The following is a 22,444-nucleotide window of genomic DNA, read 5'->3' as shown; positions in this document are numbered from 1 at the left end:
GGTGGAAACAGTGAGTTTCAAATCGTAAAATTCGCACCAGCGATCGTAGCAGCTGTGAAAATGGCAATCAGAGTAGGCGAGGGTTAGCAACTCCGAGTATATGATCGCCTTCTCCTCGGTTACTATGCGATACGCGTGGAATGGTGCAGGAACAATCGAGCCATTTCGCGAACATCGTCCGATGGTAAAATATTATCTGGGCGCATTTTTACGCGGCCTAATGTGTTTCTCGCTGCCTGATCTGCTGTTCCATCGCGCTATTTTGGTTCTTCTTGTTGGTGTTGCTTACGCGAAACGCAAACTTTGTGGCAGCCACGTGCGGGTGAATTAATAAGGGGAAAATAGTTAAACGAACACAAGTTCAGCATGGAAGCATGTTTAGATGAACGTGGCAGCCAATTTTACTAAACATTCAACCTTTCATAAGTATAATGCATTTTAGGGGTGCTTTGTATTAAGCTTGGTAGATGGACTGGTTTATTTCTTTTTTTTTCCTCCAAATTATAGTTAGTTCGTATTTTATAATTAATTTTGTACGAATGCAATCGTTGTTTGCTTAAATTATGTGTACATTTTTCGTAGCATTTTGATGTATGTTGAAGATAAACAAATTTATAAATTATATTATTACGTTTACGTTCATTTTTTTTCTTTCAATTTTTTTAAATTTAATCTAATTTTTTATACAAGCTCTTACTTCTTCCATCAATTGCTTCGTTATGGTTTGTTTATAGATGCAATTATTTTTATCCCCTTCAATGCTATATGTTTAACATCTGCGTAACGAATTTTTGCACACAACAGCTTAGATCAGGGGTCGGCACAGTTTTTACCAAAAAGGCCAGACAGTGAAAATTAGTCTGAAACTGCTTTCCATATGAAGCAAATCTTTAAACATGTGAATAAGAAGGGGCAGAATGAATAATACAGCACAACTACAAATTAACACTTTGACTGGTTTTTAGTTCATCAAAATGTGGTTTTTATTTCTGCTTTGAAATTATGTAGCCCAACCGAGGTTCGAATTGCTTACAACCAGCAATTAGAATAAATAGAGAAAACTATCTGATATCGTTATAATTGGATTTTGTGTTCTTTATTAGGCCTACAAAAATTGTCTCTAGGGCCGGATCAAACCAGCTAGCGAGCCGGATTTGGCCCGCGGGCCGGACTTTGCCGACCCCTGGCTTAGATAATACTGCACCGCGATGGCGGACAAATGTTTTCTCCGTGTTTTATTTGTATTTGCTTTGCACCATGCATTTCTGATGCATCCGTTTAAACAGTTATAAAACCGCTTTATGTTGCTTCTAACTGCAACTAATCCTAATCGGTCCTAATGTACATGCCGCAGCTGTAGAGTTACGCTTCTTAGCCCCCCATCGAGACGCGTTTTGCACCATCAAAACCCATTCCGAGATACATCCTTGAGACGGTCGGTCGGTAGCTGCAGACAAAGCTTGCGTGCTTAAGCACGAGTGCCGCAGCATTCCAGCAGTATCCGGTGGTAATTTCGTGCTATCTCTTCTCTTATTTCTTTTCAGAATTTCACGTGTTGGTGTACGGTGTGTTATAAGTTTGGCCCGGTTTTGCTTCACCACTCAGAATGGCAGCCGAAGAAGAGCGTAAGGTGATCCCAGACATGCCCCGAGGTCCCCTGTGCACCTACCGCTCGAAGGCAAAGTTTAACTGGAAAGATTTCCGGCTGGTGCTGGAAAACAAGGAGCTGGTCAAAATAAAAGTACGTATTCTTCTGCTCCGTCCCTTTGCAATGTGAAGTTTCGTTTGTAATTATGTTTTTTTTCTTCTTCCCTTCTCTAGTACGATATATGGCACCGGTTAGAGTCGGAACCGTTGTTCACTCCCGTCACCTCGACACTATCGATCGATCAGCAGAAGGAACGTGCGGCACGTCAGGTTAACCGGATCGCCGATTTGGAGCTGGCACCGGCTGAAATCTACTCCAAACCGTACAACTACCGCGTGCGTTATCTAATGAGCATCAACGAGGCCCTACACGCCGTATGTCCAAGTTTGTCGGTGAAGATAGCACTCGGTGTGGGGTTGTTCACGAACTCACTGCTGGCGATGGGAACCGAGCGGCATCAGGACATCTACAATAAGGCGTGGAACCGAGAGATCATCACTTGTCTCGCGATCACCGAGGTTTCGCACGGTAGCAACACGAAACGGTGTCGCACTACGGCCACGTACGATCCAACCACGCAGGAGTTTGTTATCCACACGCCGGACTTTGAGGCGGCCAAGTGCTGGATCGGGAACTTGGGCAAAACCGCCTCGATGGCGTTGCTGTTCGCTATCCTGTACACGGCTGATGGCGAAAACCACGGACTGCAGGGGTTCCTGGTGCCGATCCGGGATCCGAAAACGCTGCTACCCTATCCGGGTGTTACGGTGGGCGATATCGGTGAGAAGATCGGGTTGAACGGCATCGATAATGGGTTCGTGATGTTCAACAACTATCGCATACCGCGGGAAAATCTGCTCAACCGCACAGGGGACGTGACGCCCGAGGGTGTGTACGAGAGCACGTTTAGTGAGCCGGGTAAAATACTTGGTGCCGTGCTGGAGTCCTTTTCGGCCGGGCGGTTAGGCATCATGCAGGAGTCGTCCAACACGCTATCACACGCGGCTGTCATCGCGGTGCGTTATGCCGCACTAAGGAAGCAATTCGGAACCGACCGTAATGGGCCGGAACAGTCCATCATCGAGTATCAGTTGCACGTAAGGCTCGATACGTTTTACGATGGTTTACAAGGTGTACCGAGATTCAGCGAGCGTTTTCCTTTTCAGCAATGGCGCATATTCCCGTATCTGGCAGCCGCCTGCGTACTTAAAGTGTCCGTGTTCGCGATGACGGAGATCTATCTGGAGACGGTGCAGAAATCGCAAGCCGAATCGAACGGGTTCGAGCTGTTGACGCAGATCGTCTCGGAGATACACGCGCTGGTGTCCTCGTCGAAACCACTCGTCACGTGGACGGCACGAGACGCGATCCAGGAGTCACGGGAAGCTTGCGGTGGCCACGGTTACTTGAGGGCGGCAAATCTGGGCGAGCTGCGCAACAACCACGACCCCAGCTGTACTTACGAGGGCGACAACAATGTGCTAGGGCAGCAGGCTTCCAACTGGCTCATCCGCCAGTGGAAAAACGCCAAGGTGGAGAGTCCGGTTGGGACGGCTGCTTTCATTACGCGCAGGGATGCGATCCTGAGCGGTGATTTTGAGTCCTTGCTGCGTGCGGGGCTTCGCGTCGAAAGCTCGGAGTGTAAGTGATGGAGTTTTTCTGTCTGCCAGAGGAGTTGTGATTGTTTAATTGTGATCGCTACTTGCAGTTGTCAGTAAATGCTACGAGTGGCTCATGTGCTGGTTGCTTCGCGAGAGCGTGATGAAGATGGAAAAAGCCAGCATGGCGGGCGAGGACACGTTTACGGCACGCAATAACTGTCAGGTTTACCGGGCCAGGGATCTAAGTCGTGCGTATGCCGAGTATTACGCGTTGCAGAGCTTCAGGTATGTCGTCGTCGGTGGCTTTCTTCAGCCTGCAGAGTAATTACATTTGCTTCGTCTCGTCCTTGTAGAACACGGTGTGCTCGGGGAGATGTAAAAGAAGAGCTGTTGCCGGTGCTTTTCCGCGTGTATCTAGTGTACGGTATGTGGTGTCTTGATCGGCATATGACCACGTTTTACGCCGGCTCATTCGCAAAGGGATCGCAATTTTCCGATGCCGTTCGCGGGACGCTACTGCGTGTGTGCGGTGAGCTGAAGGACTCTGCCGTGGCCATAGCCGATGCACTGGCCCCACCGGACTGGGTGCTTAACTCGGTGATCGCGAAATCCGACGGACGGCTGTACGAAAACATTCAGTCCGAGTTCATGACGAACCCGGGAGCAATGGAACGAGCGTCCTGGTGGAAGGACATCATTCCAACGAAGCTCAAAAGCAAGCTGTAAGCGGGCTATCTGTGAACGCGACGGCGGAGAATTCATCACGATCCAGATCGTACCAGTCTAAGCCAGTGTGTCCATGCGGAAGAGTAGCGAAAAGCGTTTTTTTAATATACGGGTTTTTCTTTTAGAGTGTTTATCGTTTGTTGAAACTATTGGCTATACCGGCACGTAGGGAACACGATGCGTTATTATCGTTTCCGGTTAACACAAGTAGCAAACACAATACAGTGCAATTTAGCGGTGGTATTCCCAGAGCCAAAAACCCGTCGTCCTCGCGTGCAAAATCGACGTAAACTTCTCGTACGTAAATGTTTCCTGTTGACGTGTGTAATAATCTATGTAATGTGTATCCGTGTTCGTACAGATCAGGAGTCCTTTCTCACGACCAAATGACGTGTGAAAATAATCGTTAAGGATGGTGACGCGCGCCCGTCTCTCGTGTATGTTTGTTTGTTCTCGTTCGTCCCTCATCGCTGTCTCGATTCTTGCACGAACGATTCTAGTTGTTACCTGCCGGTAACTCCCGGTGCCAGTTTTCTGGCCCATCGGTTTAAGCAGTCACCGCGTACGGCGATCAGCAACGCGAACAATGCATAAAAAGTGTCCCTTACTGTCCTTGTATCATTCGCGGGTTGCCATCCTTTTGGCGCAAACCGTGCTTCATTTGCTCCGGTTCGATGAAATCTCGTTATGCCCTCCTATAAAACGGGTGCACCCCGGGGATAGGGCCCCACCAAACCAACAGGACAAATCAATTTGTGACAAGAAAATGTGTCTTATCTTTATTCCTATATATCTACTATCGAGTATAGTCAAAACCAGCCTAGCTAGAGAAATGTGTGAAATAGGAATGTTTTTGAAACCGAAGTGGGTGGATTGTTGTAAAAAAGAAAAAAGAAAAAGAATACTACTAGCGTAAGAGAGGAACGGTGCCGTCGTGTGTAACCGTTGCGAGTCCTTGGATGGATATGTGTTTCCGTTGTTCGTCGTTTCCGAATGCAATATATCTGTCATCCGTAGGACCAAAACCCATCCACCCCGGGACGGAATCGGTGTGTCGTTTACCGGTTTCTTTGTTAACTGTACTTTACTACCTGTTCGCAAGCGTCTTTCTCGATGTTGTGCATCTTTTCCAACCGTGTGGTGTTTTTCCGACAAAACCATCCCACCCGTTCGATGTAATGGAGAAATAAAACGTATTACATGTGATGATGTAGATCAACTCCTTTCTAGTGAATGCTATCGAGCGAAGTAAGTCATCGTCGTTGTGTATATCGTTGTAGCTAGCTGTTCGAGCAACTAGAGCTAGATAGAGTAGAATCAGATCAAAGATCATCGACTGCTAGTACGATAGAGAGAAAAATATGTGCATAACGCGCACGGCAAAGTACATCGTTCTTGGAAGGATGCATATCTCTTTTATGAGGCCACTGGGAAAAGAAAACCGGAGTAAGATTGCAAAGGTGCCACGGTACGATAGGAAATGTTTATCTACATGGAAAAAATATATACACTTACTTATATATATATACACCCACAACAGTCCTACATGAATGGCAACAATACGAAAGCATATAAATTGTGCGTTCCTTGAACGCTTTTTCATCCGTGAGGCGAATATGTGTGTGTTTTGTGTAATAATTTATCACAGAAGAAGAAGAAAAAAAGCGGTTCCTTTTTCGTTTTGCTAAAAAACAAAAGCTAATCATTGGCATGCGTTTATTTCAACCTTCTACATGGTATACAAATTAGAAAATTAGAAAATCCCACCCTCTCTTCCCAATAAACCATCCCCTCCTCCATTTTTTTCACATGCGACGCGAGAACGTTAGGCTACCTACCCCAGTGAGTACGGGTTATCATTTTTGCGTTCAAAATGAGCAAACGATCACGTGCAAAACGATTTCATGCAAGGCTGCTGGTTTGCTGCGACAAGGAAAGGAACACGTGGGGTTGTACAACTAGAGCTACACACAGGGGCTTCACGGATGCGCAATCCGTCTGTCTAATTCATCCTTAAGCGTTTTAAGTGATCACGTGAGGAACTGCGTTCTACATGAGCCTACATTGTTCATCGTTTTTGTTCGGCACTCGTCCTGCCGTTGAGGGAGACAGCCTGGGACCACCGGATGCGGAATACGACACACCCAGCCGATTGCCGCTCTCGTTGTGGAAGTACTTGTCCTTCGGTGCCTTGATCGTACGATGCCGCTCGACAAGGGCCACCTCTTCACCGTCCGCGTTCACCAGTGCCGTTGCCATCGTGTCGGTGACCGTCCAGAGGGCACTCTTCATCACGAGATCGATCGGTGGGTCCGGTTTTCGGTTTGCAACGGTTGCCCACACGGTCACCATGCCGTTACCTTCGATTTTGGCGGACTTTGAGAACCGGTAGCACACCTCTGGTGCATCTGTGGGACGTCGGATCAGCTGCCAGCCATCCAGTTTGTACTCCTGCTTCGAGTTGTTGGTGATGCGCACGAATCGACCCTCGGGATCACACTCCGTCACCTCGATGTCACCCTTAGCCGACGTTAGCACCGAGTAGTCGAGCGATTCGTCGAGATTGTTGCGTTTGCGCTTGAGCGAAGGCGTCCGGAAAAGCCGTGAACTGGAGGTGAACGCGGCCATTCCGGCTCCGGAACTGGTGCTTGTCACGTTGGGGGTGATGTTGAGGCGTGTTTCCTCCGACGAGAGCAACTTATCGTACGCCGCGATCTCCATGTCGAGCGAGATCTTGATGTCCATCAGGTCCTGGTAGTCCTTCAGCTGTACGGCCATCTCGTTGCGCATCCGGTCCAGTTCTTGTTCGAGTTTCGCTTTCTCCTCGTCGTACCGGGTGCGATCCTGTACCAGCCGATCCTCGAGCGATCGAATGCGTCCCTCAAACAGTTCACCCATCTCCTCACGATTCAGCCGCAGTTGGTGCTCGTATTGATCGCGAAGCTCCTGCAGCGTTTGTTGCAGCTTGGTTTCGTATTGCTCCATCAGAAAACCATCGATCTCGCTGATCTCGCTCTGCCGGCGCAGTTTGCTTTCGCTCAGCTCCTGGCTGTGCACTTGCTCCTTGAACGTGAGCTCCTCGCGCAAGCTCTGGATGTTGTTCTCGAGGTCCACGCGTACCAGCGTCTCGTGCTCGTAGTCCTTGCGCATCGTCTCGAACGTACGGCGCAGCTTATCCGTCTCCTTATCAGCCTCGTGCAGCTCGTCCTGCAGCTTCTTCCGCTCGGAACAGATCGTGTTGTAGCTCGCCGTCAGCTCGATACAGCGGGACTCGTTCGTCCGGGATTCCTTCTCCAGTTCGCTCAGCTCCTTGGTGCGACGGTTCAGCTTCGTTCGCAGCTGTTCGTTCTCCTCCAGGTAGCGCTTGGCGTCGATCTCGACTTTCGCCTTTTCACGGGCCGTCTCGTCGAGCAGTTTGCGTGCGTCCGTCAGCTCGTGCTCGTAGATGGACTTTAGACCCGACACTTCCCGGGCGGCCGTTTCCTGGAAGGTGGTCAGTTCAAGCGAAAGGCGCGAATTTTCCTGCTCCAGGTAGCGCACTCTTTCGATGTAACACGCCAGCCGATCGTTCAGGTTCATTAGGCTGTTTTTCTCGTGCAATCGGCTACGTCGGGATGGGCTGAGGGCCGTTTCGGTGGATTCCGAGGCGCTCGATACGGTCGAAGCGGATGAGGACACCGACTGGGCTCCGCTGGGCTGTTGCTGGGCCGTCGTTGAAGACGGCTTTGCTGACGATTTCTTCATTTTCTGTGACATTTTGTGCGGCTTCTAAGTAGCGACGAAAAGTTTGAGGTTATCCTGCAAACAGGCCGAACGAGCGGACCGACGCCACGATGCTTTTCGCCTTGAAATTTGCGCACTGCCAAGGATTTGCCGTACGATGCACGGTTACTGAGTAAATTCTAAACTTGTGCTGTGTGTGAAGGAAAAAAATATTAAAGGCAAGCTTTAATAATAGTCAGTTTGTATCGTCACATTTGATGACTTTTAAAACACGCGCGCACTGCCGTTGAACTGTGCCAATGAACTTTCTCTAGGACCGTTACGAGCTAACTGGAGACTGCATATGGGTTAGTTAAACCCGGACAATGATGGAAGTCACTATCCGTATACTAGTGCGGTTAGAGGGCGATGGAATTATATTACTGACACATTCAAACAGTTAAAGTTCTGTTGTATGATTAGTACTGAGAGTTTAGATAATTTAATGTGTACGAGCAGTGACAAAAATCATCCCATTTTTCAGTTTCAAATTTACATCCTATATACATTTAAATATGTAGAAAATTAATTTCGAATGCATTTTCACAGTTTATTTCTTGAATGTCTGTTCATTTTTTTTTCAATATTACTGCGCAATTTTTATTATATTCAGTAATTAAACTGAAGCTCCTTGTAATGTATGACTTTTTACTGTTTCTCCCCTTGCCTGCTCATACTCACCGACGACGATGAGAATGAGCCGTTCTCACTATGCAGATCTCACTCACCATGAGCTCCCATGCGGTTTCGAGCAGGTGCTCGAATTTCTCATGAAGTGCCCGTGTGATTTAACGGTCAAATGAATTCAAATATTTAATAGCATTTGCGTACCGAAAAGATTAGGCAATGATGAACTTTTATTTTATTTATTGCAATCGGAGATCACTATAAAATTATGTACTGATAACTAACTGTGGGTATTCAAAAAAGTTCATTTTATGTGTGTTTACTTAAATCAAAACATACGTGAATGTTTCTTGGAAAACGTTGAACGAATGTTATTCAATGCACCTACAAATTGCATTTGTCAATTCACTTACTACTGAAAACGTGCCACTGATGCGTTAATTGCACCGTAGTCGAGACGCCTATCGCAATACGATCACCTACCGCTCCATTACACAATCACAAGGGAGTCCTTTTACAGGTGACGATAGCGATCGTTTTCCCATCAAAGACCGGGACGCATTCGGCGTCGCCACAATTAACCTTGAACAATATCTTTCAGCTCCACCTCATTCTACCCTTGCTGTACGATCCGTTCACCTTACATGCCGATTCCATTACCCTGGCATGGTGGAAGTGGCCAGGGTTTATTTTAAAGTTTTATTAAGCCTCTGGCCAATTAATGGTCGGAATTCAAGCTTACGCCAACGGCCCGAGGGTGGGTTCGGTTCGCTGATTTCAATACAAACCTTTTCGGCAAAGCGCAGTGGCGGCAAATCTTTCGTCGGCTCCGGGCAATCTCAAACCGTTTCCAGCCCATTGCTAGCGCGGTTTTTGTGTTTCACAGGGGAAACATGCGTTTGGGACGAATAATCGGCTGGATTGTGGCGGTGTTTGCCGGCACGGTAGCAAGTCGCGAGGAAGCGAAAACATTTCCTGGGTAAGCGCTGATGAGCCTGGGAACCGCTCTATCAGAGGTGTTGGAAAAACGTTGCGCTTAGCATCGGGAGCATTTATGATGTGTGTCGGTTTTGTTTCTTTATTGTGTGTGCGATTTTTTTAAATTGCCAAAACACCTCTTAGCGCCTCGATCTTGCTGCCAGCCGTGTTGCCGATCATTGGAACGATCATTCCCTCGCTCATTCCGGGTAGCGGTGGTCCACCTGGAGTGAGCGGGGGACTTCCGGGAGTGTCCATTTCCCACTCAACGTCGATTGCCACGTCGGTGCACAACCGACCAATTGCTGTAAGGTGAGTTGTAATTATGCCGCGTGTGAAGAAGTGCACAAAAAAATATGTATGATGTGCATGGAGTGGGAGTGAGTTTAATAAATCTTTCCCCCAAAATAGTCACAGCGGATCGGTATCGACGACTGGGAACACGGATGCCGGATCAGCTGCTTCCGCTGGTTCGGTGAGTGCTCAGAGCAGTTCCGGGACGAGTCGGAAAGCTAGTTCCTTCAAGGCACCGTTGCTGAGCAAGCCCTGGCGGAAGTTTTTTAAACAGTTGGGATGAACCTGGCAGAACCATCTTGTCTCTTCTTGGTCACAACAACATCTTAGGAACAGGAGAACTGTGAGCTTGGTTTAGTTTAATAAATTCGCGTACCATTCCATGGAGTTTCTTTTCATTTTAAACTAAAAATGATGCAGGAAATTACAAAGGTTTTAGTGTGAATTGACCCAAGTTTATTGCAATGGGAACTCTTAATTAATGATAATAAATTAAAAAGACGTGATTCATTGCTGTGGTCGCACCGATTGAAACCTCATTACGTTCATCGCTCCTGCGGCATAGAAGCGTTTTAGCAGCGGGAACGTTATTAACAAAGTACCCTATTGTTTCCTTTGGGGAAATCCCACTCCTGCCGACGAATACACAATTATGATTCCTCTGAATCGTGAGGCCCAAAGCATCGAAGCATTTGGATTACATCCGGGAGCATCGCCAGCGTTATGAGGCATGAAGTTTTATTCTTGTTTCCCAACACACGACGCTTTGTGTGATTTCTGAGCGCCTGTCTCGTTGTCGTTGTTTAGTTTTAGTTCAAACGAAATCTAACCGTTACAAAAGGGTAGGAAAAAGTTCATTTAATGATTACTCCATTCAAATTCTCGGTCACAACAACACCCAGACCCATTCCAGTCAATGTCAATGTTTGACTACGAACCCACCCAACGGCCCTTTGGGGTGAATGACTGGGCGTATGGGGCTTGTTATTGTTTTCGAACCGGTGTGTCCTTCGGCCCTTACGAGACCTCAGACGCGTTCCTCGATGGCAAAATACGCCATTGAAGATTCAATGTCGAGGAGTAGTGTCTCAAGTGGGCGACATCACGTACCGAACGAACCTAGAACCAGCACAAACCTTTGACCTACTCCAGACACATGATGGTGTGTGAACTCAGCCTGTCAACTTTCGCTCATTTGCGTATATCGCGTGAAGAAACTAAATCGAAACGTTTCACCTTTCTTTCGTTTGGCAAACCTGCTAAAGGAAAACTCCACCCCTTCAGGTCGTGTGTGTGCTCGAAGCCCAGAAACAAAATCCGGTGATTTTGCCGTCCATGTGAAGGATATTGGCTATGTGCCAGTCCTAGCCGGAACCGGTTTTGTTGGGGAGTTATTTTTGTCTATTTTTGCGTTTTTGTTTTGTGGCCGCGTATTTATTCACTTCATTCTGCCCGAGTTCGCCGGCTTACCGGTGGTATCACCGTGCGAGATGCGCTCCACACGATCGTGCGATCGCGACAATTGCTTGAGATGATCGCGCGGTGCTTGCTGTCCTGCTCTCGCTTTGTGTGGACAGCACGCGTTGCTCTCTCGCTCGTGGCCATTCGCGAGCGGAGCAGATTTGTTTACCTTTGTATAAAACAACACCACCACCCGGAGCCGAGTTCCATTCTCGCGCCTGACGTTCGAACGCTTGCGTGATCCTCTGGTTTGGAAGCTTTCGAAAGAGAACGAAAGAGAGAGAGTGACGTGTGTGCTCCTGTTTTACTAAGCTTTTGAGTGGTGATCGGTGTAAGTGAACGCGTGATCAAGTGCAGAAGCGCATGCCGCAACATACCGATAGTGCACCGGTTGTTCTTGGGAGCGGAACAGAGCAAGACTTATCGGCATGATTGTGAAATTTGACCGGCGAAATGTTTACGTTTCATAATCACAATCGTGTTGAACTCGACCATGGAGTGCATAATGCAAACGAATCCCGAAAATACTCAGTGCAGTGCGCGAAATAAACCACAAGCATGCTTGATCGTGGCTTATCTCGAGCAGGAGGAGGACGACGATCGAGAACGTTAGGAGATTATTGCCGAGTCGTTGGAATTGAACGCTCTTCTTTAGGATCGCTCAATTTGATGTCTAAAAGTGTGCTTCGGAAGCTCATTCATCTTAACATTCGTAGCAAAATACTCCGCTAAATGTCGTTGGCTTCTATACACCCTTATCACTGATGTCGTTGAAGGTTTCATGTCCAAGGGCACCAGCAAAAGAAGGCTTGGGGTGGTTGTTTTTGCGACCCTGAAGATTGGTACACCCTACCGGCAGTGTAAATTAATGATGACGCCGGTGCTCGTCGAGCGGAATCTGTTGGTCTTGACCGTGAAGTTGACACGACTCGATAAATATCGAGTGTGAGGGGTGTGCACGTGTGTATGTGTGTGTAGAAGAGTCGCATTCACCAACACCCGATCTCGGTGGCGATCTGATACCGGTGACGGTTTAGTATCACCCAAAACCCGAGAAACCGTCGACACAGAACCAAACAGTAGAACAGGGAATGGGAATCTTCTTCCGCACTTGGTTGATGCAGACATCGTTGAACCGGTTTTCGGTAACCACCCAAGCCCACCTGAGCGATGTGCGACTTTAGGCTCGCTAGCCTGGACAGCCTGGGGAAGTCCAACTGTGGAACTGGTTTCCATCTGACTGAGCAAAGTTTCAGCTCGGCTTCATGTTTACTGGTGGATGTTTTATTGTTTGACCAAAGATAGGTCCCGGCCTGCCCATCACATGTGGCTTAAATTTGCTTGAATAAGATCATTTGTTTTTTACGCTTGTTGTCCTACTGATTTGACAAAACGACATACAGAACGTGCCTGTGATCTTACACGTCAGACAGCCGAGTGGGCTCTTGAAACATCCAAACGAAATCTACAGGGCGTTGAGAAACATACTAATATGTAAATATCTCACGATCGTCGGAAGAAAGCCCACATTGTAGATTGGCATTTCAATTTGGCACATTTTGCACGTCTTCCATTGTTTCTTTGCGCGATCTTCTTAACGTGGGGTTGAATTCAAATGGCATGGAAATGAGCCGGAAAACTGTGAGCACGTGTGGTGTTGGGGAAAAAAAATTACTAGTAGCATATTTGACCTTAGATTTTTTTCGTCGATACTGACAAACTGAAACATCGTTGACGTAATTCATCGCAACAGAAATGTGTTAAAAGTGGGATTAATTGGTGATCAGTTGGGGGATGATCAGTTAATTAAAATAATCTTCTCCGAGATGCAGCGTAATTTGCACCATTCACTATTCTACGGTGACTATTTTTATCAAACCGCTGCCCGTACAAATGCATCGCCGTATTTCATTTTTTTTTTATTTAACTGACAAACTCCCACCACTTGTTCTAATCTTCCGTGTTTGGTTCGGTTAACACCCAGTCGAATAAACATTGTTTTTTTGTTTCACATGAGTTTATTATTTTCAACGAATGACTAATTCTTCCTTGCCGCATGACGGAGCAGCTCGCAACCAAGAGTGGGGCTTGTGCTACGAAGACTGTTTTTATGAGTCTTCATCAGTTTAAACTCGACTGTTGACCATTTCGGTGGCTTTAACGTCGCAGTGAGATCACACCCGGTGGTGCATTCAGACGGATAGCTTAACGATAAAAAAAAAGTGAAGTGATGAATTCCCCACGCGATCAGAGAAGGTTCGTTGGTCTTATTTTCACATAGTGCCGATACAGCACTATTTGGGGAAAACCACCCTTCACTCTAGTAGAGGCACGTCTGCGAGAGAAAGTTGCTTTAACTAAAGGCGGCAAATTGGTGTGACCTTTTTCCTTTGGCTATCAAATGCCATATAGAGGGCGCGTAAAATAGGACGCGAAAAATGCCGCAGCGTGGGTGACGGTATATTTATTATCCTTTTTTGTTTTTGGTTTTTTTTTCCCATCCGCCATCGAACGGGCTCGCGTAGGTAATTATTCAGAATGCAGTTGTTTCTATTGTGTACGCTTATAGCTGGTGCGACAGCAGGTAAGGATGCGTCGGAGGGATGCCTCGAAAAATCACGTCTCTAATTTTGCGCTTCTCTTCTTGCAGCCTACTCCAGCTCGAACTATCGGGATGGCAAAGCAACAGGTCTTTATAATCACGTAGCGGTCGGAACGGATTATGCTGACAAGTTCCCCCATGGCAACACAGGTTACAACGGCGGCTACACTACGCACTACACTGGTCCGAATGGGGCTGGAGTGGCGGTTGGGGCCAGCACCGGAAACTTTGGTCCCGGGTTCGGTGGCTTCCCCGGACCCACGGTTGATTTCAACAGCTTCTTACAGAACATGCAGGCCAACTTCGCAAAGTAATACAAACAGTTTCATAACCATTTCCGTAGGTTCTTCGGCAGCTGTTCGAATACGAATCCTTTCGGTGATGGCCATTAGAACGGGAAGGTTTTTGTTTTTACTAGGTGGTGGTGGACACAAAACCCAACATTCTTTCTATCACGATTTACTGCCTTCTTTACTATTTCACGCTGCTTCCTTTCTCCGCGCCTTATGTCACAGGATCATGCACAGTATAGCCGGAAATAGAATCAATATCTCATAGTTGACAATTTGCTTGAAATTGGAGCTTTTTTCGAAAATAATCTAATGGAAAACGCTATTTAGGGCCTTTTTGAACATAAAGACAGCACAAATGCACGAATGCATGTGTATCTTTAAATCGGAGTAGCAGAGATTGTGCTCTTGTTTAAAGTATGTTTACAGTACTTCACAAGTTGTAGCAATTTTATGTCATTTTTTTAGCGAGCCTTATTATGATAAAGCTTATTTTTGCATTAGCAAGCACCTATTAAAGCTTTAAATAGTAATCACTATTACACGTTATCAAAAGAGGCTGCCTGTATAGAGCTGTAGAATGAAGCACAATATGTACCATAATTTTTATCAGAATGGTATTCGCGCGTACATTGCTGCTGTACACAGTCACTTGCTTTATTGTACTGATATTAAACTTGTATTGCTATTAAGCTGTAAATTGTAAGAATACTCTAAAGTGGCAACGATAGAAAAAAACGTCATCCTCGCGAGGGTTTCCCACTTGACCTGATACAAACCGGAAAATAACATAACCGGTGGCTTATGAGCTTTATGCTTTGTTATTCTTACGACATTTATTTTCAAACGCTCTGTTGTTTTTGCGATGATTAACTCCACCCGAACTACCGCGCACTGATGGTGTGTGAAACTGCGCATGGGTCTGAACGGGCGCTAAAAAAAAACCTCCACTCACACGAACGCGTCACCTACGACGCACGATCGCGATGATCTCCCGCACGATCGCATCGGGAAGCTCGATGACGCAATCCTACTCTGGACCGGGAGCGATGGCATCCGCCTCAGCATCACTTCTCGATCCCGCTTGGTACAGACCAACGCAGCAGCAGATCAAGTAAATTAACGCCAAACTCCAACCGCGCATGTGTGAATGCATGTCACAAGTCATCAAATTTGGCAGCACCTTTCGCTCACCTTGGATTCACCTTGACGATCGAACACCCCCCATGATCTCGGGGGATTTTGGATTTTTGCGAGGAATCACTTACAAATACCGCGCGTCGATTGACAATCATCAACCGCACCCGCGATGGTGGAAGATTAATGATTTCCGTGTGGTGTTGCCATTCATTCGAAGGGAACGGAACACTCCACCACTCCATATGGATCGATCGTAAAACAACACCACATCTTTTGTTCGAATGTGCTCATTCGCATCCTCCTGTCGCATCCATCTGTCGTCCGTTTCATTTCCCGCCCATCTATGTTTCATCGACGCCCTGCGGACCATTCTGAGTGCTAACCTCATCGTGACTGGTTTAAATTTCCCACTTGTGTTTGTAGAACGTGTGACATAACGGGCCCTGTGCCTTGTGTTTTATTCGTGCGATCGCTCCTTGATAAGCAGCTTCTCATTTATCGTATCCGTTCCTTACCAACAGCCTGTACCAGCAGCAGTTCGCCCTGCAGCAGGCGTTGTTCCAGCAACAGCAGGCAGCTTTTAATGGCGCCTTTGGTGGTGGTTTCGGTGGCTACGGTGCGTCTTCCGGATTTGGTTCGTTCCCGGTGTACGGACCCAACTTTGCTGGTGGCAGTAATTACGTGAGCACGGGTTTCCCAACCGGAACCTACGGCTCACCGAATGTGGCCAGCTCTTCGGCTTCCTTTGGACCAGGAGGATTCCATCAGACGGCTTCGATCTATCCGGGCAATCCGGTAAGTTGCGTGAAACCTATTGCAGGTGGAGATCGATCACTACATGGTTTCTTTTTCTACGTTTTAGGCCGTTCCGAATGTGGACACGCGCTTTGGTGGATCAGATCAGGGCACCAGCTTCCAGAGTGGTAAACCAGGTACGTTTAGGCAAGCGACAGAGAATATGGCGCGTTTTTAAAACAGATTTTTATATCATAGCAACGAGGGTGTTCATGTATATCACATGATCACAGGAAAAAGCTTCTAGTAACATTACACAATAGAGGGGTCTCTAAAGAAATTTTAGTTCCATATCGTTTGGAAGTTAAGTTACCACGTACTTACAGTTCAAAATAATGCTCATTGGAATGTTTACGTTGTAGAAACTGCGCACAGCATCCTTGAAACAGATAACCTTGCTCAGACTCAGAGGTTTGGGAATACCCAAAATGAAGCATTCTTAATCGTAATATTTTTCTGCGCGCATTTTCGCAGGATTCGTCGGTGTGTCTAGCTTCTCATCCTCGTCGAACATCAACGGTCAGACTCACCGCGAGGCAGTCACGTCGGTAAATGATAACGGCAAAGTGACGACCCACCGGGTGCACTCGTAAACTGCGTCATCACCACTTCGCAAGCACACGCTTCGATCGCACGCGCTAGCGATCATCACTGGACTGGCGAAGAAGACGCCAGAGAAGATGCAGCAAGAACAACAACCCTTCACAAACTCTACATCGCTCAGCTACTGTGGGAGTGCTGCCTTCATCGGGAAACCCAACACAAACGGCTGGGTGAAGAATCCGTCTTCATCAGGATCGAAAGATGGCGATTTGGTGTGCTTAAAAGCGACGAGAATGATCGCAGCGTTCGTCCCTGGGACACTAAACAAGCGTTGCAAATAAGACGTACTTACTCTAACAACCCTGTACTTGGTATTTCCGATGTATCGATAATTTGATCGTACTGTTAGCATTAAGCTATCAACTGTCCTCTCATCGCTTGGGTGATCGTGAATAAAGTAGGAGCGTTCTTGCTCCGAAATAGGGCAGTACTGCGTGTTGCGTTTCTGGACCTTTCATTGATCCATTGCAGGGAACGCGTCCTCCGATGATCGATGTTCACCGTTCATTCATCTTTGCTGACAGGCATATCACAAACGAAGCCAATGGCTGACCTAGACCGATTTAGCGTTTACTGACATTTGGGTGCGATCGCCTCACGCAAGGCGACTCCTGCTGTTAGTTTCCAATCGCCACTTCCGTATGCCACATGGATGATAACGAAACCCTCAAACTCCGCCTTTTCCTGGAATGCCGTTTGCAAAAAAACAAAACGGAACGGCAAATCGTAAACAATTAGAAGGCTACGGCATGAATCCGCCATTGCGATGCTACCGGCTTGGGCTGGAAATGTGGTGTCGGTACTATCATCTGAAGATCGACCTCCTCGGTAGCCTCAGCTTCCATGCCGGGGGACTGATAAGACGCTGAGGTCATCTTATGGCTACTGAACACCGTTACCGTTTGTAAGTATAACATCAAGGAGCGCGTCTATAAATGTTTCATTCCCTGCCCAGCAGCTCAACAGAGCAGAGGAACAAATTGGAGCATCAATTGGAGCCCGCAGACATCGTGATTTCGAGACGGTAGACCCGTTTGATTTTGATATTATTTTTTTGTGAAAATAAAGTGAGATCACTAGTGTACACCTCGAGCTAGTTTTAGTGTAACAAAGCAAAATGTGGAAAAGTGCAGTGTTTTTCGCCCTGCTAGTTGGATGCAGTAACGCAGGTAAATAAGGTTCCTTTAGCGGGAATTCAACTCGGATATCAGTGCCAGGATGCTAGTGTTAGTGGTAGTGTGCACCGATCTTTTGAGCTAGAAAAGCACGATCGTTTTTAGTTTTTAAAACCTAAAAAAAGGCTTAAAATTCATGTAAAACTGTGATAGTTTTCCACTGTTCCTCTGGTTTCATCAGCATTAAACAGTGCCGCGTGGACCGAGGTTCACGATTAAACGGCAGGAATGAAATCAGTCGTCGTCGTCTTATCGCACGCAGGTCGTGCACCGCCGGTCGGTGCTTTCTAGAAGCATCCATGTTCTAGATTGGTGCATTTAGCGCTTGGCAGAAGCTACCCAAAAACCGAGGCACATCGGTTCATCGGTGATTTATTCGCTTCTTTTTGGTTTATCTTTCCCCAGGTATCGCATCGTGGAATGAGGACATATCAGTGCACAATAAGTAAGTTCTTGCTCTCTACTCGTATCTAGCACTAGCTGTAAGCATTAAGCCTCCTATTTGCTATCGAACGATTCTAACTTGTTATTTTTCTGTTACGCCTTGATGGCACTCTTACCTCGCGATCCTTGTATATCTCATGCAAACGGGAACGCTTTTTACTGCATGCCTCGGTTCTGCCCTTCTGGTAATTACACTCCACTAAAGTGCCGCCGTTACCGGAATGTAAGTATGGAATGGAAAGGAAGCACACGGTTTCCCCTCACGGTATTTCACGGATGAAAGACACCTCGTGCGATGGTTCCCAATCTCACTACTCCCATTTGCTGTTCTTTTGCAAATTCCATCCAGACACTACTCCCAGCATGAGGCGTCGGTGAACGCCGCTCGGAAGGCTGCCGCCGATCGTTTGCATCAGTCAGCCGCGTTAGTGGCTAACTCTGGAACTTCCGCTACACCTTGTGGAAAACTCTGCTATAGTACGTACGGTGCGGAAGCATCCACTGACGCAGAAACTATCGGACAAGGCATTGTTGGATTCACATCTACCGGAGCCGGATCAACGGCCGGATCTTCACAGAAGTACTCCTCCAGCTCATCGCGCATGTCCGAATCGTCGATGCAGAACATTCATGCTCCAGCTCCCGTCGTTTACCCGGTAGCATCTTCGGCAGGGACGCGTTCAAGTTACACCAGCTCATCTTCATCTCGACAGCATAGCAGCAGCAGCAGTGGTGGTGCGGCACCAGTTCTGGTCTACGGACCAGCTTCCAGTGCGAACAACTTCAACACTCGCTCAAGCTTCTCGGCAGCGTCGAACGAACAGCAGCATGTCCAACCGGTCACCTATCCGGTGGCAAACAGTGACACTTCCAGACGGTACGTGTCCGCTCAGCAGGACTATCAGTACCTAAACTATCCGTCATCGTCCGCGGGCACGGGTAATACGTACGTACTGTACTCCTCCAAACCGATTGGTTCCTCGATTCACTACGCACCGTCACGATCGCGCGTTGACGAAGCGTCATCCTTCGAGTCGACTGGAAGAGTGTTGAACTTAGCCCCTGTTCAACCGGTACATTCGGAGCGGGTTAACGAACAGCGATCGCAACAGCGATCCGAATCCGTGCAGACCGTCCAACGTCAACCGGATCTGTACCCGGTGCGTGGTACCTTCGATCACCAGGAGCGAGAGTCGCACCACGATCAGGAAGTCTTCGAGGATGAAGTCGATGGTTCCACGACAGAGCAATCCGTCCGTCTGCCCGTTTCGACTGGTTCGACATCATCATCATCCTCTTCCTCGCAACGCCGTGAACATCAGAACACGTACGTCCGTGCTGGTTCGTACGTTCCGAATACCGGTTCCACCAACCGGTACAGTACAGTGGCTGATTCGCAACGACGACAGCAGACGTATCACAGCTCACCGACGTACGTGACAGTAGCTCCCGCAGGAGGTTCTGTCTCTTCCTCGAAGTACGAAAGCGCCTCAGAATCTCAGCACCGACTCGCTCAAGCTCAACCAAGCCCAGTGGCGGCTTCTTCGACGTCCAATCGGTACGCTTCGTCGGCGTCGGAACAACGCTCTAGCACTCTCGCAGGTGCTACGGGGCCAGTCTATTACGCACCAGCTGGATCCACGTCCTACTCAAACACGGCATCCAGCTCGTCACACAACAGCCGCTATAAGGCCGGTTCTGGTGGCGGTTTCGTGCACTATCCCATCACGAACGACGAGTTTGGGCGGCAGTTTGGGGCTTCTCGAGGAACTGCTGGTGGGTACGGTTCCTATACGGATCTGCAGGACATCATGAGCGAATCGGAGTCGTTGGCGCGTCAGCAGGCACACAACGTGCACAATGGAGCCGTGGCCGGTAGTGGCACCTTCGAGACGGACTCCCGTTTTGGAGGTAACGCGGAGTCGGATGGATTGGGCACGATGCCAGGTGGCTACCAACGCACCAAGTCCTGGTCTAGCAGCTCCAAGTGGGCCTCGGAACAGCGCGTAAGTACCCAGAAATTTTGTCCATTTTGTAAGTCCGCACGTCAGCTGACTAAATGGAGGCTTTCGTTTTCAGTATGGCGATGATGGCAAACCGAAGACGTACAGCATGCTCTCGACGGCGGAAAGCGAAAAGCACAACATCAACGGCAAAACGACGGGATACAAGGCGGCCACCACGACCCTGGAGGACGATGGCAAGGTCAGCACGTACAGTCTGCACACCACGTGAGGTGGCGAGCGTTGAGTTTGTTAAGCATTAATTTATGTAGCTTCTAAGACCTTCAAGGAATAAAGTGCGAGCGTTCTTGTTGAACTGACAACTGTAGCATTGAACTGAATGCCCTTTATATTAGAACCAGATAAACTATCATAACATAATGCCGGAGCTCTTCAGACGTGCACAAGGGTTTCTTGATTATCTTCGCATTATCCTCTTATGTATATATATACTTCTGCATGTCGAAACGAGTCGACATTCATTATCGTTTATAGCGACATTCACTGGCAAACAGTGCCAACAGTATCGTTTTTAATGAGGGATCGCTAGGATATCGGAGTCTTGGCTTGTTGCTTGTGTAGCCCAAGAGTATGAAAGATCTTCTAGCTAAAGCTGATAATTGAACGAATTATTTCCTCAACTCTGTTCTCTGTTGTACTTAAAGGCTTATCTTGTATTGGCAGCTCAGTTGTTCGAGTGCCGATTGTGCACATCCTCTTCTCGGTATTTGTCGATGCACTTCCGCATCCTTGATCCTTCGCATCCTTGATCCTACGCATCATGATGCTGAACTCGGGTGGCCTTTGCACGGTCACGTCCTTCCATGAAAGCCACTGGCCGCTGTAGATAAGCGCAACTGCGAAACTTTGACGTGCTAGAAATGTGCCTCCTTTACCCAAACATTTGCGAGTGCTTGTTGTTTTATTTTTTTCGCGCCAACTGATAACTAGGTCAGTTAGCTGTGTGCTGAGGCTCAGAAGGGTGCTGATCAGTCGTGTATTGAACGCAAATCGAATTGGAGTACGTTCCTGTGGCACGCGTGTGATAATGAATCTAACGCCGGTGTTTGTGGTAGCGATCGTCCTGGGCAGTAGTGCCGCGTGTAAGTTTATGCGATTTCGATCGTTTGAGCTTCGGTTTTCTTTCAATCGTACTACTCTTCCTCTGCAGCTCCATTATTAGCCTTTGGAAATCAGGACGGAGGCGGACTGCTAGGGTAATGCTTGTTTTGTTCGATTTCCCCAACCAAGACCTGTAAAGAAGCACTCTTTTTCGTTGCACATTTCAACAGCAAGGTCGCCAACTTTAAGCAAACCGTGTACGAGAAGAAGCGCGAGCTGCTGAACGGCATCAATGAGAAGGTGTCGAAAATGCTCTGGATCCCACCGTTTCCATCGACTACGACGGAGCAGCCATCGGTGGATTTAGCATCTCCTCAACAAGATCCCGTTTCCGAAACCGTTCCCAATATCTGGTGGTGGCAAACAACGCCCGAACCACCATCAACTAGCCCGATTACTATTGATCTACCGGTGTTTACTCCGGCCATCGTGACCACTAGCCGTCCGGCAACTTCCACGAGAAGATCGCAAGTGAACAACGATCAACTCGTATTCACGGTGGCCGACACGGACAACCTCGAGCTGCCGAATGTTTTCATGGTAAGACTAGTGCGTCACATATCGAAGATCAACCTCTCATGCTCTCTTCCTGTTGTATTCGCCAGTACGCTCGCAGTGGTTTCATTCCCAAGGAGCTGCTGCTCACGGACTCGGTCGAGTACTTGGAACCTGTTTATGGACGTGGCCCACCTGCGGCTCCACGACACTTCAACGATCAACTGATAGTGCTGTAGTTGCTTCGTAATAAAGGGCATTGATTTATTCACTGATCAACTTGCTCCGGTTCGTGTGTGGTTGAGCTTTCCCTAGACGAGCTATCACTTTCGTTCGATTCTTCCGATGGTTCCGCATTGGAGTTTACTCGCGGTGGTTGAGGGCTTACGGTGAAACCAGGCATCGGCAGAACAGTCACCGTGACGGCATGGTTACATCCAACCATCCCGAACTGCTCCATCTCATCCATTTGATCCATCTCGATTGGAAGGGAAGCTGCAAGGGAGTTATTACACGTTGGTGGTTTGTTTCGTTGCGTGTCCAATAAAGCACCTGTGATCACCTGTGTTGGCAAGCACGATCACCGATCCTATCACTAAGGATGTCCAAGGAAGTGATCGCCCCATCGCTACCGTAATGTTGAAACTCCACGCGATTGGGCCTCAAAGGACGCCTCAC

General features: G+C 47.8%; 6 protein-coding genes across 7 annotated transcripts; 5 read left to right on the top strand and 1 right to left on the bottom strand.

Moving 5' to 3' along the window:
• Nucleotides 1-1,606: 1,606 nt before the first annotated feature.
• LOC128727548 (peroxisomal acyl-coenzyme A oxidase 3) lies at nucleotides 1,607-5,579 on the top strand. The gene is made up of 5 exons (XM_053821470.1): nucleotides 1,607-1,741; nucleotides 1,822-2,745; nucleotides 2,815-3,289; nucleotides 3,357-3,534; nucleotides 3,603-5,579. Exons 1-5 carry the CDS (start codon nucleotides 1,607-1,609, stop codon nucleotides 3,973-3,975), a joined length of 2,085 nt encoding a protein of 694 aa, XP_053677445.1. The 3' UTR covers nucleotides 3,976-5,579.
• A 445-nt stretch (nucleotides 5,580-6,024) lies between these two features.
• LOC128726947 (lamin Dm0-like) lies at nucleotides 6,025-7,731 on the bottom strand. The gene has a single exon (XM_053820797.1). The coding sequence runs from the start codon at nucleotides 7,729-7,731 to the stop codon at nucleotides 6,025-6,027; it is 1,707 nt and encodes a 568-aa protein (XP_053676772.1).
• A 1,526-nt stretch (nucleotides 7,732-9,257) lies between these two features.
• Nucleotides 9,258-9,919, top strand: LOC128724103 (uncharacterized). Its single transcript, XM_053817866.1, has 3 exons — nucleotides 9,258-9,343; nucleotides 9,487-9,654; nucleotides 9,754-9,919. The coding sequence occupies exons 1-3, from the start codon at nucleotides 9,258-9,260 to the stop codon at nucleotides 9,917-9,919; spliced, it is 420 nt and encodes a 139-aa protein (XP_053673841.1).
• Nucleotides 9,920-11,320: 1,401 nt separating this feature from the next.
• On the top strand, nucleotides 11,321-16,954 carry LOC128723143 (uncharacterized). 2 transcript variants are annotated; one of them, XM_053816855.1, is made up of 7 exons: nucleotides 11,321-11,428; nucleotides 13,623-13,681; nucleotides 13,748-14,009; nucleotides 15,005-15,103; nucleotides 15,651-15,924; nucleotides 15,992-16,061; nucleotides 16,399-16,954. In XM_053816855.1, the coding sequence occupies exons 2-7, from the start codon at nucleotides 13,636-13,638 to the stop codon at nucleotides 16,515-16,517; spliced, it is 870 nt and encodes a 289-aa protein (XP_053672830.1). In that variant the 5' UTR covers nucleotides 11,321-11,428; nucleotides 13,623-13,635; the 3' UTR covers nucleotides 16,518-16,954. The 2 variants fall into 2 exon arrangements, with proteins under 2 accessions (XP_053672830.1, XP_053672831.1); XM_053816856.1 differs by lacking the exon at nucleotides 15,005-15,103.
• A 690-nt stretch (nucleotides 16,955-17,644) lies between these two features.
• On the top strand, nucleotides 17,645-20,478 carry LOC128722924 (serine-rich adhesin for platelets). The gene is made up of 5 exons (XM_053816617.1): nucleotides 17,645-17,696; nucleotides 18,108-18,147; nucleotides 18,352-18,369; nucleotides 18,496-20,152; nucleotides 20,226-20,478. Exons 1-5 carry the CDS (start codon nucleotides 17,645-17,647, stop codon nucleotides 20,379-20,381), a joined length of 1,923 nt encoding a protein of 640 aa, XP_053672592.1. The 3' UTR covers nucleotides 20,382-20,478.
• Nucleotides 20,479-21,197: 719 nt separating this feature from the next.
• Nucleotides 21,198-22,216, top strand: LOC128724102 (uncharacterized). The gene is made up of 4 exons (XM_053817865.1): nucleotides 21,198-21,252; nucleotides 21,321-21,366; nucleotides 21,442-21,811; nucleotides 21,877-22,216. The coding sequence occupies exons 1-4, from the start codon at nucleotides 21,198-21,200 to the stop codon at nucleotides 22,003-22,005; spliced, it is 600 nt and encodes a 199-aa protein (XP_053673840.1). The 3' UTR covers nucleotides 22,006-22,216.
• The last annotated feature ends 228 nt before the right edge of the window (nucleotides 22,217-22,444 follow it).

Source organism: Anopheles nili, chromosome 3, assembly GCF_943737925.1.
Source record: "Anopheles nili chromosome 3, idAnoNiliSN_F5_01, whole genome shotgun sequence".
Classification (NCBI taxonomy): domain Eukaryota; kingdom Metazoa; phylum Arthropoda; class Insecta; order Diptera; family Culicidae; genus Anopheles; species Anopheles nili.
The sequence above is the reverse complement of the archived record's forward strand: the minus strand, read 5'-3'. Positions and strand labels throughout refer to the sequence as shown.

Bases quoted from the DNA above. Each gene is read 5' to 3' on its own strand.
- LOC128726947 (XM_053820797.1), bottom strand. From the start codon at position 7,731: ATGTCACAGAAAATGAAGAAATCGTCAGCAAAGCCGTCTTCAACGACG.
- LOC128724102 (XM_053817865.1), top strand. From the start codon at position 21,198: ATGAATCTAACGCCGGTGTTTGTGGTAGCGATCGTCCTGGGCAGTAGT. The intron at 21,253-21,320 runs GTAAGTTTATGC...CTTCCTCTGCAG, and splicing joins CCTGGGCAGTAGTGCCGCGT to CTCCATTATTAGCCTTTGGA. The intron at 21,367-21,441 runs GTAATGCTTGTT...ACATTTCAACAG, and splicing joins GACGGAGGCGGACTGCTAGG to CAAGGTCGCCAACTTTAAGC.
- LOC128724103 (XM_053817866.1), top strand. From the start codon at position 9,258: ATGCGTTTGGGACGAATAATCGGCTGGATTGTGGCGGTGTTTGCCGGC. The intron at 9,344-9,486 runs GTAAGCGCTGAT...AACACCTCTTAG, and splicing joins GAAGCGAAAACATTTCCTGG to CGCCTCGATCTTGCTGCCAG. The intron at 9,655-9,753 runs GTGAGTTGTAAT...CCCCCAAAATAG, and splicing joins AACCGACCAATTGCTGTAAG to TCACAGCGGATCGGTATCGA.
- LOC128722924 (XM_053816617.1), top strand. From the start codon at position 17,645: ATGTGGAAAAGTGCAGTGTTTTTCGCCCTGCTAGTTGGATGCAGTAAC. The intron at 17,697-18,107 runs GTAAATAAGGTT...ATCTTTCCCCAG, and splicing joins AGTTGGATGCAGTAACGCAG to GTATCGCATCGTGGAATGAG. The intron at 20,153-20,225 runs GTAAGTACCCAG...TTTCGTTTTCAG, and splicing joins AGTGGGCCTCGGAACAGCGC to TATGGCGATGATGGCAAACC.
- LOC128727548 (XM_053821470.1), top strand. From the start codon at position 1,607: ATGGCAGCCGAAGAAGAGCGTAAGGTGATCCCAGACATGCCCCGAGGT. The intron at 1,742-1,821 runs GTACGTATTCTT...TCCCTTCTCTAG, and splicing joins AGGAGCTGGTCAAAATAAAA to TACGATATATGGCACCGGTT. The intron at 3,535-3,602 runs GTATGTCGTCGT...TCGTCCTTGTAG, and splicing joins TACGCGTTGCAGAGCTTCAG to AACACGGTGTGCTCGGGGAG.
- LOC128723143 (XM_053816855.1), top strand. From the start codon at position 13,636: ATGCAGTTGTTTCTATTGTGTACGCTTATAGCTGGTGCGACAGCAG. The intron at 14,010-15,004 runs GTAATACAAACA...CGCATCGGGAAG, and splicing joins ATGCAGGCCAACTTCGCAAA to CTCGATGACGCAATCCTACT. The intron at 15,104-15,650 runs GTAAATTAACGC...CCTTACCAACAG, and splicing joins CCAACGCAGCAGCAGATCAA to CCTGTACCAGCAGCAGTTCG.